This window comes from Cavia porcellus, unplaced genomic scaffold (assembly GCF_034190915.1).
Source record: "Cavia porcellus strain 051 isolate PalLab524CR breed Dunkin Hartley unplaced genomic scaffold, mCavPor4.1 scaffold_27, whole genome shotgun sequence".
Taxonomy (NCBI): Eukaryota; Metazoa; Chordata; class Mammalia; order Rodentia; family Caviidae; genus Cavia; species Cavia porcellus.
In genome coordinates, this window is record NW_026947510.1 from 36,569,376 (window position 1) to 36,585,602 (window position 16,227).

At 36.4% G+C, this 16,227-nt stretch overlaps 1 protein-coding gene across 1 annotated transcript in view; it reads right to left on the reverse strand.

Moving 5' to 3' along the window:
- The window catches only part of LOC100729999 (taste receptor type 2 member 125-like), a 56,744-nt gene extending 41,463 nt beyond the window's left edge, over window positions 1-15,281 (reverse strand). Inside the window, exon 1 of the mRNA XM_003470299.3 lies at window positions 15,177-15,281. Within this exon, the coding sequence (XP_003470347.3) occupies window positions 15,177-15,281 (105 nt within the window). The remainder of the gene's footprint in view (window positions 1-15,176) is intronic.
- Window positions 15,282-16,227: the final 946 nt, after the last annotated feature.

The window sequence follows — 16,227 nt, forward strand, 5'->3', positions numbered from 1 at the left end:
ATTCAGGGAATTCAACATCTAAACCCATTACTACGCTGAGTTCACTGATGTGCAATTCATCCTCATGTCTTGCTGCACATTTATAGAAAGAAAAAGCTTGCAAAGACTGCAAAGCAGGCCAGTGATTAAGCCATTGCAGCTTTACCTCTGATAACTAGCCAACTGCTGCATTATTTGGGTCCCAAGAGGGGCCTGAGTATGATTATAATACAGAGGGCAGAGAATTCAAACAAAAGTTATATGTCAAGGCCATTTTAGATGGTTTGTGACAAAAGATTCCTAAACTTACGAACTTTGATAAGCTCAGGTTTGTTAGTCAGGGTTCAATGAGACTAACTGGTTTTCAACTTCAGCCTGAAGAGGCATTCTGTAAAAACACTAAACTAGACATTGATCTAGTGAAGGGAAAATTATCCAAAGACAGTATTTTATTAGAAAATCAGATCCAGATATTAGGAAAAAAAAAAAAAAACTACAACTGGGTGTGCAAGCTGGAATAGACCAATTGGCCAATGAAGCTTTGCTGGTATTCAAAAACCATGATGAAGCAGAGGATAAGACAGTACTTGATAAAGAAAGGAGGTAGGGCAAACCCATGCTATCCATATTTGGTAAGACTTACGACAAAGCCCAGAACACTGGGAAGCTGAGGTTATCCTAAGAAGGATGGAAGCAAGTCAGAATACTTCAAATGAGAGAAAACAGGCACTGAGCAAAGAAAATCCCTTGTCATATTTATGTTTGTGGCCCCCAGGCCTCATGGTTTTGCACTGTGCATTGTGATTGGTTCATTGTCTAGTGCTTGAATTGATGGTGCCTGTGTTACACCCACATAGGGATAGAGCCATGATGTAATGTAAAGGCAGGAAGAATGTGTGTCTCACTCTCTTGCTGTTTTCTGCCTTGCTGTTTGCAGCCACCATGAACTGCGGACCTGCCATGCCACCCTGCCTTGGAGCCAACTGAGTATGGACTGAAACCTCCATAATCTGTAAGAAATAAACCTTTCCTTTCCCAACTTTGATCATCAGCCATGAGTAACAGGTAACTAAAACAGCCCTAAAAAACCACCTAGCTCTTTTTGGACTGATCAGAACATGAGGAAAGACCACTGACATTGGTAAATACAGGGATGAGGTAATCCACTATCATCATGGCCAGGGAAGAAGTCTGTATGATTTGTACTGGTAGTAAGTGAGGCAGCCTGTGAGGATTCTTCACACGAGTATAATAATTCCTTCACAGGATCCTTAGATAACTTTATATAGAGTAAGTAAACATATTATGATCTTCTGTGATGCTGGTGTTACTTATTCAGTTCTAGTTTTTTCATTAGGATGAGCTTTCGTCCCATTCTAAAGATATATACCTGAGGGAGTTACCTGGACAGCTAGCTTTCTTTGCTCCTACTCTAAACTGCTATTTGGAAGATTCCCTTTCCAAGCTAACTTCATGATGATACTGCAGTGTGTTCAATACCAATGATTGTAAGAGATACAGTCTTCCCTGCTCAGGGCCACTTTGATACTCAAGTGTCGGGCAATGAATATCTTAGTTTCTAGAGACCCAGACAGCCTGACCACATACCATGGAAGGATGGCACCCCAGGAAGGGTTAGCAAGGCCACTCCAGTCATCCTTCAGCAAAAGGACTCTAATCTATATTCCCATAGAAGACAATATTTCCTTAAGAGAGAAGCTAGACTGGGGTTAAAACATGTGATTGATATGTTTTTGGCTACGGGATTTCTGGTGCCATGCCAACCACTGTGCAATAGTCAAACAATCAGGAAAACATTGCTTAATACAAGCTCTCAAATTATATTAACCACTTCTTTTGCCTTTAAGATTCGGGAAATAGTTTAATCCACTTCTCCAGGACAAAACTCATGTCAACTGTGACATCAGAAGACAAACAAGATGGATCATGAAGTTTGCATACCTGTAATTCTGTACAAGACTTCAAGTTTCTTTTCAGAAAAAAACACCAGCCATTCTGGTGAACCAGATAAGTAAAAGCTTTGATCCCTCTAAGTAAATTGTGTGAATAGTCTCACTATTGTCTTGTTTGCTACACTTAAGGTACCTGTTCCAAGGCATAATGTAACATCTCTGGATCTTTTCTGTTTCATTGGGGTCATCCTAGATTGTTTTTTAAAAAATAGCTTCTAATAGAGATAATAAATAGTGACTATCTATATGGGACCTTAAAGCTAATAACATCATTTTCCTATCTACACAGCCATCTAAGAACCTGACAGACAGACTAAGTGAACTTGTCCAGAGTATTGCCTTTCTTCAAGACCTTGTAGACTTACTATCAGCAATGACTGTACAACACTGGAGACAACTAGATATCCTAAGAGCTGAAACAAATTGGATATATCCCTTTAAAAACTACTTCCTTTTCAATAGGTCGAAAGGGATGGAGACAGCACAAAACTGGCTGACTGTGCCTCCAAGATCCATAAAAATCTTAGCCTAACGAAACATCTGGATTTTGGGATGTTGGTTTCTGCACTGGACATGGCCTTTATTAATGTTCCTTATTACCTTACTATTTAGATCTTACATATTTAGTTTCTTAGATGAGTTTGTTTCTTCTTGTTTGATAGTTTTCAATCTATTGGTGATGACCATAACTCAAGATCAGACTCTTCTCTCATATCTGCAATTCACCAAGAAATCTTCGGAGGAAGGGCTCATCTCACTTGAACTCACAGATCAGTGAAAGTGAGAGTTCCTTGACCTCCCTGTAGGTACAGCCAATGTCTTTGTTCACCTGGAAGTAGAGATAGGAGACAGAACCTCTTCCTCTAACACCCCCTCAAAGATTTTTAGGGGCAAAAGCTCTAAGGAGGAAACAGTACAGTTAGAAGCAAAGGAGCTGAGTCAATCCCTTCCCTCAATTTAACTTGATCAAGAAACACCCTATGGTTATTTACGCTTCCATTATGCCATGCAAAGTACAAAATGAAATATCAAATGCCCTCGATTGCCATGCCCTAGGTGTCAGAGCACTGACACCAAGGGAAACTCACTGAGAGGTAGCTAAACTAGAGGTGTCTAGTTGCTAAATTAAGCAAGCTTGATTTATCTGCTGTCTTAAACCCTTTCTTTCCTTGCCTAATGCTTCTACCTTTCTTGTGACCTTTGATAGATACAGTTATTTCTACTTACTACGGGGTGTACACTTGTCAATTATTTCCTCGTCATACACAAGAACCTGGACTGATAGCAGCCACAGAACTGCTTTATGGAAGAAATTTGTGAACGTTTGGAAATTCTAGTTTTAAAAGCCTGAGGATACACTCATGAAATATCATATGGGAATAAGAACTGTAATGGAAACTGGACTAGAGATCATCTTGTTTCATTTTGGCAAAGAATTCTCTAGGTTTTGTTCATGTCCTAAGACTTTGTGTGAGGGTAAATTTCATGGTGGCAGACTAATTGATCTGCTGGAGATGTCAAGACAGTCCAGTGTTCTGATCATGGCATGCATAGAGTTGGCTGTGTTTTAACCAAATCTACAGTAAAAATCAAGAGCAAAATGCAGAGCCAAAAGATATAAAAATATTGCAGCTTGACCAGAAAAAAAGACATGTAAAATAGGGCCAAGGAGAGTACATTCCTAAAAAAGGAATCATATTTAAAAAGCTAAAAAGCTAAGTACTTTGCATAACAATATAAGAAATGTGCCTTGAGGCCATGTTAGGAATTGCATAAACCGTATCCATCAAAGATCCAGAGGTATGAAAGGATAAACTTGTTTTGAATGTCATTTCTTTGGAAAAACGCCCAAGAGTGTCTTCTTAGAGGCACCCATGGAAGAAAATCCCCAAGCTAGCTAGACACTCAGAGGTCACACCAGAGAACATTGTTCAAGCTACTGCTGGACCTTGATGTCATTTTCTGGTGCTTTATTATGTGTATGCATAACAAAAGAGTATACATGAAGACTTCTACCTAGATTTCAGAAGGAGGAGTAAATGTCAGGCAAAAATATATGACAGGTTTAGAGATCCTGTCAGGGGCCCATGAGAAGGCTATCATTGAAGTTGTAAGAGTAAAGTCCAAGTTGAAGCATAAACATCAGAAAATGGAGACACCAGGTGTTAAAATCTGTATCTAGATTTCCCCAAAAGTTTAAGCAATTAGAGGTGACTGAATTTAGACAGTATGGTGATGAAATTAAGGGTATTGATCACATACTAGTTTGGCATCACATTAATCTCAGCAGCCCAGTTAGAGCATAAAAGAAACAAGAATGTTCTGTTAAGGTCAGTTGCTGATTTTGCTGTCTTCTGTCCATCATGAACTATTGTCCTCTGCAAAGCCACCCTTCCTCGATCCAGCCAGTTATGGACTGAAACCCCTTTAAACTGAGCTAAATATGCTTTCCTTCCTAAACTTTGGGTATACATATTTTTTCTCAGCAACTATAAAAGTAACTAAGACAGAATTTTGTACCAAAGAAGTAGGATCTTTGCTGTGACTATACTTAACCATGTGATTCAGGACCTTTTGGGAATTACTTGTGGGAAGAGTTTGAAAGATTCAGGGATGCTACCTAAAAGCTTCAGCTGTAAAATCTTAGGCTGTACTATATAGGAGATTCTGTTCAGAGCTCAGAAGATCAGAAAGCTCGTAAAGACCGGTTCAGCAAGCTTCCTCTGGGTAAAAGGACTGCATTGGCTGCTGGACTCCAGACTATGAGTGCCTTGCCAGGAAGTTTGCATTTTGCTTGAGTTCAGAAACTTTGCCTGAAACTGAGATTAAGGGTAGTGGATTAATTAATGTGGCAGAAGACAGTCTAATGTTGAGGCAGTGGCATGGCTACAGTTCAGGAGTTTTAGCTAGATTTATGTTGAGAATCAAGATCAAAGAGCCCAGAAGAATGATTTAAAACATTCTGAGTTAGGCAATAAAAAAAAAGACCCCAGTAAAGTTGTGGACTACAAAGAGAAAGCAGAGAACTTGATTGCTGAAACGGAACAGAAGAAAAGAAAATATGGCCTGAGGACACCAAAAGAAGTAGAGGGCTACATCCTTTGCAGCCTCAAATTTGCAAAAGTGAAAGACATTCCTTTGAAAAGAGAGTCTTATCGCACCCCCATTCTGCAATTGTAGCAACTGCAACCTGTTCCAGAATGGTAGCAGCCTAGGCAAATTTTTCCTCACAATTGGATAAGGAGTATTTAGTGATCCAGTCAACTCCTAGGGAGAAGCCTGGCTACTGCTCCATCTTGTGGCAAATCTTAATATCATCCATGTAACACTGGTTTTAGGTGCATACAGAATGCAAAAGTCATGAAGGTTTCACACAGACTTCACAAAAACGACTGGGGGGCTAGGCAGGGTGCCCCTAAAAGGGTGGTGTCACTGTAGATGTAAAGTCAAAGGTGCATTGGAGACCTCAAAAGTTTGAAGAAAAACTACAAGAAAGAGCATGATCCTGAGAGAAGCTATGGGAGCTACTACCACCAGCAATGGAGCCATTCAACCACTTTGGAGTTGGCATCTTGGCACAGATTCCTCAGATGCGTCACATGGAACTATAGGTTTAATGTTTTCACTACTGGATTTAGGACTTGCTTTGGTCACTAACTTGTAACACACAGCTTAAAGGAATCAGTGTTGTTCTGGGTACAGAGGACCCACCTAAGGATTGTTGCCAGCAGTATAAAAGGAAAACAGAAGATGGTGTGCTATTGATTTTCCTGGAGGAGCTTATACACTGGCTGTCCTGATACGAATTTGGTTGTTCTTATCATTGGAGGAGCTCAGGACCTCACTGATGCTGAGGATGGCTGTGGTGTTTTGTTTTTTTTTGTTTTGTTTTGTTTTGTTTTTTCAAATAAGGACTCTGGTCCTTATTTTGAATGTTGCTTACTGGTTCCAGTGCAGATCATTCAGTGCGCTGGCACAGATCCTTCATTCTGCTAGTGCAGACTTTCTAGCTTCCAACACTGGCCTTTGGGCCTTGCCAGTGCAGATCCTTGAAATAGGCATGCATGAGACATTGTCATGGGCTCTAGGCCTCCAGTTGGACTTGTAGGGCGGCATTACCATGGGCTTTATGTCTTTAGCTGGAAGTATGCAGGATATTTCCATGGGATCCAGGTCTTTACATGGATTCTTTGGGTCTCTACTGTTTGGACATATCTCCTACACTCCTTTCATTTGACTCATTAAATGAATATTATAAAATAATATTATAAATTATGTGTCCTTTTATAAAGCTGTTTTCCTTGTAAACCCTGACTACAACAGTCACATTTCCTTGTATTCTACATCTAACTTTTAGAATAGAAATGTATATCTTATGTCATTGAACGTTACAAGTGTTTAACTTCATTTCATTTGTACAAGATTTCACAGCTAAGAGTTTGCCTTAAATACCACAGGAGACTTGGGTTTACTTTCATTCTTCTGCATGTGAATATCCAATTGTCTCTGTATCATTTATTTTATTTTTTTATTTTACATCAGTAATTTATTACAATACACACTGACACACAATTGGAGGAAGAATGTTCTGATAATTCTGACCAAATGTAACCATCCAGGCAGTAGAGTCATCACACCTTTTCCAACAAAAATCAAAAGCTTCTACATGTGATAACTCAGGAAAGCAAGACTTTCTTATTCTTGTCTCAAAAAACAAAAAATCACTCTCAGAACACAGCCACTGTGAAGTGAGCTGTCAAGGGAAGGGTTTCCCCAACCCAGTGGCCCAACCAACCCTGCAGATGGCAGTATGGATCTACTCATAAGGCTGACTAGTATATTTCATTGCAGTTCAAAGGAAAGGATAAAGTTAATAATGAAGCCCTGCTAAAATTCATGAAGACAAGGGAGAGAACATCTGGATATTTAAAAATGAGGCACTCTTTTCTCATAACTCATTTTTAAGTTTACAATTACCATATTTTAACATTATCAAAAGATCATTGGTGAAAGCTTGCTTTTATATCTGCAAATGGCCTTCTGACCCTGCACAGGCTCAAAAGCAAGCAACATACTGGAGTTTGCAAATCCTGAGCAAGCAGGCATCAGACTGTTTGGAGTTGCATACGCATTTCTTTAGACCCATTTTGTAACAGAGAACTGAAATCTTAAGTCTTTTCCTTCTTTTAGTAATCACTTTGGCAGCAAGTATTAGAATCCCTTTATTGTTCAAATAAACTAAAGCACTGTAAGATAAAACATTATAATTAGTTTGGGGTAAATTCACTGCGTATTATTACATACATTGGGAACAACAAAGGAAAGAGCCCAAGCATAATTCTAATATTTCATGTAGAAAAGCATTGCAGGAGAAAATTTTGTTTAAAAACCTTTAAACTCAGGTGCATATAAATACATTTTTGGTATTTATGCATCTATGCTCTGTCAAATAGAAATCCTGTTACACACTCAGTTTGCTAGGTGTCTCACTTAGCTTTTCATGTCTGACTACCAGTAGAGAATATACACTGTTACATATATTTACATACACGTGCATATATATAAAATTTAGATCATCAAAACTTGTCTTAAATATACTTAAAACCTATACCTCTAAAAACAAATATATTAGCCTCTAATCAATTATTTCAGAGTTCCTTCACAAACCATCAAAACTTAGTTTATCAGCAATGGCAGATGACCAATTAGCTGCCCTATAAACCCATTATTTATTAGTAAAGATTTTGAAATTCAGAAATATCACAAAAATAATATTATTAGACTATAGTATAGATAAAATATTAGGTTTGAGTGTAAATATCTCGATTTCCTTAATGTTTAGTTTCTACAGATGACTCTGCTTTTCCTCAGCATTTATCTAACAGTGGGAGAGCGTTTCCTAGTGATAGCTTTCTATTCTATTGACATTACCTTCTAATCAAAGAAGTCAGCTAGTATTTTCTTTGCTGTTTTGTTTGAGGGCACCAACACAACATCATCGATATTGCTCCCATAGATTACAGTGAGTTGTGTGTATTAATGTAATTCACGATGTGCTATCACTGCAGTAAAGCAGAAATAGCTCTCAACTAAAAAAAAATTAGAATAACATTTATATGTTATTGTTCTGTTTCCCAGAACAATAAAATATAAATGATGTAGTGATGTATATCTAAGTTCCGTGAATTAACTCAAACTCTTGTCATATGAACACCCTGGATAACTGATGCTGTAGTTCAAACAACAGAAGCAGATGAAAATAGTCAAAATATTTTTCAAAGAAACAATGCAACTAGGATTGGAAGTTCCATTCAATCCAGCTATTCCCTTCCTGGGTATTTTCCCAGAAAAATTGCAAAAGATCATGTCACAATGATATATGTGCACCCATGTTCATAGCAGCACAATTTGTGATAGATAAATTTTGTAAACAACCAAAATGCCCATCAATAGCAGAGTGAATGAAAAAAATGTGGTATTTTTATACAATGGAATACTATTCATCTATAAAAAGGATGATCTTGAGGCTTTTATAGGTAAATGAAGGCAACTTGAGAATATCCTCATTAGTGAAATAAACAAGATTCATCTTAGTAAATATCTTATTGTCTCTCTAGTGTAAAAAAATAATAAGAACTGACAGAATAATGGGATCCAAAAAATACGATAGATATTGTAGAAGTGAAAGGGAAGGAAAGTGCTCTAAAGGATATATTGGGATGTAAGATAGGTGACCATATTACTAAATTTCTGTTAGAACACTGAACAAAAGAGTTTTCACTCACAATGTTTGAGTGTCTAGCCACTTTTTATGCTTTGATTTTGTAACTTTACCAACAATTGTTAAAATGACAATATGTATCAACTAGCAAGTTTATGATGTTAATTTTTTAAAATTCTGTATTCTACTTTTTTCTCATTTTTTTTAATTTTCTTTTTTCTTTCTTTAAATAAAATAAATATTTTAAAAATTAAACAAGAAATAATGCAATTTGCAAAATGGAGTTTTACCTTTTTTTACTTTTACTTCTCAGAAACACACAAAAAAAAACTTTCCTTAAAATGATATTAACCAAAGCAAGTTATTTTAACATAGTACAGTACTTAGTAAACTTGTCATTTTTAGTGCACAAATCTTAGAAACATAAGAAATCTATGATAAATGACAGAACTTTTGATGCCACTGACTACATTTTTAAGAGAAAACCTTGCCAAAGTTGAAACTCAACTTCCAAAAACTATAGTGTTTTATGTGCTTATAGTTTCTGATTACTAACTTTATAAATTAAACAGAAAGATTCTAATACAAAAAGGTTCTCTTTTTCATTGATTTCAATCTCATTTAAACCTTTGGGTATTTCAGTCTTCGGGTTCCACAAGATAAGCCTGAGTTTCTCAAATATAAATAAAATGTTTAAATCCAAGAGATACTGTAGCATTAAAAAAAAGACGCATCAAATATATGGAGGCTGACTGTGATACTCATTTTAGCAAAACTCAAAATGTACATAATTATCAAGCCACACTCATTTTTTAATTCTTCTGGATGCAAAAATGGGGCAACAGCATTGTTGTCACTCATCTTTCCCCTCGACCCTAAAGTCAGAGGTCAGCGTGAGGCTGAAGGCTTTGGCCTGTTGGGAGGTGGTAGTGGCATGAGCTCTGTGTCACGGTCCAGGCGATGCTTTTGCTTTTGTCCTTGAGAAGCTGCAGTACATCTTTCGATGCACTCAAGCAGCATCTTCTCGGTGACAGGGTTTGACATGCTGTTGCACATAGCCATAGAGTGTTGTAAGCATTAGGAAAACTTTTGTCTGTCCTTTGTCTCATGAAGACACACCTGTTGTTCTCAAATTTGCATTCTTTAGTTTTGTTGTCATACTGTTTTTAGCTCTTTTGTCACCTTGATTTGCACAGAGGGTCTTTCAAAATCTTCAACATAGAGAAGGCCAACATTTTGAGGGAGTAACCCTTTTCCACTTATATTTGTTGTCTTTAAGTGAAAATCAACAGAATTTAGACAGAGGCTTCAATTTCAACATATAATTATTTGGACCAGGTTTATATTTCCTGACAGGTTGAAAAATAAGCCCATACATTTTATGGCTTGCTTCTTTGGCAAAATTTCCTGCAAGTAATGCTTGTGCAGATTTCAGTCCATAATCAGCTGGCTCTAAGAAAGGATGACATGGCACCAGGGCAACACTTCAAGACAGCAGCCAGCGAAAGCGGCCAGAACAAAAAGTGGGGACAAAACAAGCCTCTTTTCCTCACTTATCTCTGCATCATTTACTGCAGAGACTTTCTTTTCTCTCATTTTTTGTTTGTTTGCTTGTTTGTTTGTTTTGGTACTTCTGTCAAAAACCACAACATGGGTTTACTTCTGGATTTTTCTATGCTCTCTCATTTAATCTATGTAGACATTTTTGTGTTTCTACTGAACTTAGAAGAAACTACTTTATCTTTTCAAAATTCAATATACTGTCGCCTATAAATTTGGCATAATTATCTTTTATTATATAGAGACATGAAAACTCACTGATGAAGAACAACAGTAGATTGAAGTCCACTAACAGAAAGATTTATAAGTAAAATTTCTTAACATATGAAATTATCTTAACTTTTACATTAAAAAACAGACTGAAATTCATAGAGATCAGAAAATGAAAACATTTGAAAACTATTCATCAATTTAAGTAGCTTAGTTTTGAAAGAATCTCAAAATTATATATATTTTATTATCTAATTTAATTGGTACATTTTAGATACACATAGCAGTCACATTCATCAAAGGAATTTGTATTTGTAAAGAATATTACTTGATTCTTATTTCTTACCCAACCTTTCCCGTCCCTCCTTATTTCCTTTAATTTTATTTACTCTTTTTTCCCTTTCTTTTTTCCCCCTCCCTCTTTCTAGTTCCGCTTCTGATTTGAATATTTTCTTCCTGTTTCCCATTGCCTACTATATATTTTACTCTTTCATACCAAAGAGACAATCTGATAATCAAACATAAATGTTTCATTTATTTCATTTAAGGATATACTCTCAAGGTTCATCCATTTATATACAAATGTCTCAAGTATATTCTTCTCTATTGTAGAGCAGTCCACCATTCAATTTTTAAAAAAAAAACACCACATTTCTTTATTGGTTGATGAACATTTGACCTGTGTCCAAGATTTAGCTATTTCAAATTGTTTTGCTACAATTCCTGAGACATGATACTTTTAATTTCTTCAGGAGGATACCGAGGAGAATTGCTAGGTCAATTGGAATGTCTAATTTTAATATTTTGGAGAATCTCCAAACTGATTTCCCAATGATTGCATCAGTCTACACTCCCACCAACAGTGGTGAAGATTTCGTTTTCCCTCACATTCGTACCAGCACTTGTCATTGATTTCTTAATAATACCTGTTCTTTCCGGAGTGGGATAGAATCTCAGAATTGTTACAATTTGCATCTCTCAAATGACCAGAGATGTTGAACACTTCTCCATGTATTTATTTGATGTTTGTATTTCTTCATGAGAGAAGTGTCTACTCACTTGGGATATCCACTTATAAACTGAGTCTTGAAATTTTGGAAGTCTGATTTTTTAGTTCTTTGTATATTCTAGATGTTGCTCCTTTACCTGAGGAGCAGCTGACAAAAATTTTTTCCTACCCTTGGTTTATCTCTGTGCTTTGTTGATGGTTACTTCTGCAGGGGAAAATCTTGCGAATAAAATGAGACTCCAGTGATTGATATTTCCTGTGCAACTGGCTTTTGTTCATTAATTCTTTGGCCACACATATATCTTCAAGAGTCATACCTATTCCATTTTCCATAAAGATTTAATGTTTCTTTTCTAATACTTAGATTTTTGATCCATTTCAATTTTAGTTAAGTGCATGGTAAGAGATATGGGTCTAGGTTTAATCTTCTGCATGTGGAGTCAGTTTTTCTAATACCATTTATAACAAACAGTATCTTTTCATAGTACAGACATTTGGAACCTTTGTCAAAAATAAGGTAGCTGAGTGTGTTTGGAGTTCTTTCTGCATCTTCTAATCTGTTTCATTGATCTTTGTGTCTAGTTTTGTTTTGTTTTGATTTGGTTTCATTGTTGTTGTTTTTAAGAGTACCATGCAGGGATTTGGTTGTTTGTTTTTGTTGCTGGTAGTGGTTTATTTGCTTTCTTGCTTGTTTTTTTAGTCACAATGGTTTTGTAGTATAATTTCAAGTTAGGGATTGTGATGTCCCCAGCTTTGCCTTTGTTGTCCAAATTTGCTTTTGCTATTCTATGTGTCCTCTAGTAGCAAGTAAATTTTAGGATTAATGTCTCTAATTTTGTTCGGTATGTTACTGTATTTTGATTGGAATTGTATTACATCTGTATAACATTTTGAAAATCTGGCCATTTTGACTATGTTCCTCAATTCTATTGAAGAATTAAGGATACGTCGCCACCTTCTGACATAAATGTGATCTCTGTCTTAGTTACTTTTTTCATTGTTAAAATGAAATACTTGACACCCAAAGATGAAAAGGAAAGGTTTATTTCTGCTCACACTTTGAAAAGATTTCTGTTCATAAACAGCTGCCTTCAAGGCAAGGTGGCATGGTAAAAAGGCATCAGAGAGGAAAGACTGTTCATGACAGACACAAGAATTCCAAAACAGCCAGAAATGGATAAGACATGCCTCTTTCTCTCACTTATATCTTATCCATGGTACATAGCACTCATACCCATAATCCTAGAACCTTTAGTCGTAGCATATCAGTGTGAATCAATCGAAGGGTCACATGCTGTAAATCCAGTCACCTACGAGAAATGCCACCTATCCCTGTATGAAGCTTTATTTGAACATCTACACAAAAGCCACAACAATCTCATTTTTCAGAGCAGTGTAGTTTTTGTTGTAAAGATTATTTCCTTCCTTAGATTGAATCCTCTCTCTCTCTCTCTCACTCTCAACTGACAAAGATATGATTTTCCTTATTTATTCCTGCTGAGATTTTTTGTGCACAACAGTGCTATTGATTTTAAGATGTTGACTTTGTATCCACTGTGAAATTGAAGTTATTTTTTAGATTTAGAAGTCTTTTGGTATTTTGGAGGTGTTCTATGAAGAGTATCACGTCATCTTCAAATAATGATAATTTAACTTCTGAGTTTCCTATCCCTCTTATTTCTTTCTCTTATCTAAATGCTATGGCTAATATTTATAGGACAATATTGAAGAAGAGTGATGATAGTGGGCCTGTTTGTCTTAGTCCTGGTTTTGGAATGAAAAATTTCAGTTTTTGACTGTTTTAGTATGATGTTGGCTGTTGATTTGTCGTCAGTGACCTTTATCAGATTGAGATAAAGACCATCTACTCCAATTTCTGTAGGGTTTTTATTTCAAATGGGTGTTGAAGTTTCTCAAATACTTTTTATGCATCTGTTCAGTATATTGTATGGGTTCTGTACTTAGTTTTGTTAATATGACTTACCACATTTATTGATTTTCATATGTAGAACAATCCCTATATCCCTGCGATGAATCCTACTTGTTCATGTTATATACGTTTCTTGATGATTGGCTGCATTCTGTTTGCTGGCATCCTACTGAGGATTTTTGCACTATGTTCATAAAGGAGATTGACTTGTAGTTCTTTGATTTTAGTATCAGGGTATTGTTTTTTTCCAGGAATAAGTGTCCGAGTAGTACTTCCCTTTCAATTCCATTAAAGAGTTTGAGGAGTAGTGCCATGAGAGCTCTCAGCTTCTCATAGGATTCAGCAGTGAATCCATCAGAGCCCAAGCATTTCTTAGTTGGTAGGTTTTAATTGCACGGACAATTTATTGACTGAACTGGGTTATTAAAATTTATGCACATTCTTGTTTTAGCTTGTATAATTCATATGTATCAAGGGATCTGTCCATTTCTTCTGTATTTTCCATCTCAATAGCATACAGTTTCATAAAGCAGGCATCAATGATATTCTGAATTTTGGTGGTATCTATCATGATTTCACCATTTTCATTCCTAATTGCATGAAATTGTGTCTTTTCCCTCCTTTGCTCATAAGTTTGGCTAACAGTGTGTCAATTTTATTTAATCTTTCAACTAGAGCCTTCAATTTATCGATTCTTTTATTATTCCTTCATCTTCATTGCATTAATTCTCTAATTCTTATAATTTTATCCCTCGTATGCACTTTGAGCTTGACTTACTCTGATTTTTTCAAAAGCTGGATATTCAAAATTGCTTATTTGGGGTTGTTCTGTTTTTCTGATATAGGAATTCACCACCATAAATTTCCCTCTGGTTTGCTTTCATTACATCCCATTAGCTTTGAGCATATAATAGTAGCATAGTAGCATTTTTTTCTTTCATTTTTATCTGTGATCTATTTGTTGTTCAGGAAGATGTCATTTAATTTCCATGTATTTATGAAGCTTTCCAGCTTATTTTGGTATTGATGTTCAATTATATTGCACTATGGTCTATAATATGCATTACATAATTTCAATTGCTTTGCATTTGCTTAAGGATGCTCAATGAACTAGTAGCTAGTCTCTACTGAAGAAGGTATCATGTGTAGTTTTAAGAAACTCCAATGTTGCTGTGTAGAACATTCTAGATGTCTCCCAACATCCATTTGTTTACAGGTTTAGTTAAATTCTGATAATTTTTTGATTTCTTGTCAAGTTGATGTATTTATTTGTGACAGTGAGGTACAGAGTTTCCCCATTACAACTGTACTGATGTCTATGTGTTTTAATGTTTGTTTTATATAGTTGGGTACACTAGTGTTCGTTGCATATATTTTTAATGATTGTTATCACTCCTTACTGAATTGTTCTCTTAACAAATATGTATTGACCTTCTTTGCCTCTCTCTTTCTCTTTTTTTTTTTTTACTATTTTGAAGGTAGTAAAATACAACATAACAAGGCAGAATAAAGCCAATTGAGACAATGCAGTGAAATTGGTACAAACTTCACAGCAGGTTACTGGGATAACAGTAGTAGGTACCACAGTATATCTTGTTATCTTCACAATAGTTGTCCTTTCAATGAGGTATAGCAAATCAAAACAAATACAGAACATCATAAAACCTATCTAAACAGAGTCTTGAATAGAACGATATAATTAATCAAAACAAAGCAAAACAGTGATCACAATATTTGCCTTCAAAGAGATGGTAGAAGGATATCCCCCATATTTGCTATATTGCATACATTGACCCTCCCAAGAGATGCTGAGACCTCTGACTCCCATTTGTTAATGGGGAGGTGGAGGGATGTTTGATTACCAGCCCATGTGCGGGTAGGCTCTCGGAAGCCTACCATGGAGGCGAGCAGGTTGCTTTGTTACCCAGCGCCCTAAGTTCCAACATGGTGCAGATCTCTGGAGATGCTGCCTGGCTGGTTCTCTCCCTGGATCACCTGCAGCTCGCTCGAGCCATGGCTGCTTACCAAGGAGGCGAGTGTGTTGCTTTGTTACCCAGCACCCTAAGTTCCAACATGGCACAGATCTTGGGAGATGCTGGCTGGCTGGTTCTCTCCCTGGGTTGCTTGCTGCTTGCTCAAGCCATGGCTCTTCTTTGGCTCCCTTGGAGTTTTGACTGAGATCCATTTCATTTGTAAACATAGTAGCTACCCATTCTTTTGGGGAGGTTCCTGTCACATGGACTATTGTTTTCAATATTTTGACTTGTAGTCTATGAAGACTTTGAGGTAAACTTCCTTTTTATATGCCATCTATTGTTAGATCTTGTTTCTTGACCCATTCTGCCAATCTGTCTCTCTTGACTGGTGAGTTGAGACCATTAACAGTGGTGGGCATTACCAATAGGCGTTGACTTCCTTTCTCATGTTAGTTTCCTCTTATTGGTTACCTTTCGTTCTGCTAGTTAAACTGCAAGCCTTCCCTGGTGGATCCATTCTATTTCAAGTCATGAAATCATAGTCTTTAGTATCTCCTTCTAAAATATCCTTTAGAATATTTCAGAGTACTGATTTGGTGATCATAAAGTTCCTCAGGAATTCTTTTTCATGGAAGTAGCTTATTTCTCCATCAATTTTGAAATATTATTTTTTGGGTAGAACAATGTGGGTTGCAGGTTGTTTTCTTTTAAGGCTTCAATATCTTCCAGTCTCTCCTTGATGTAAAGGTTTGTGCTGAGATGTTCTGCTGTGATTTAAAAAGTTTTCTTTTATAGGGGATTTTTTGTCTAACAACATTTAATGTTGCATTCCTGTGTTGAATTTGTGAAACCTTGACTATTTTACATTT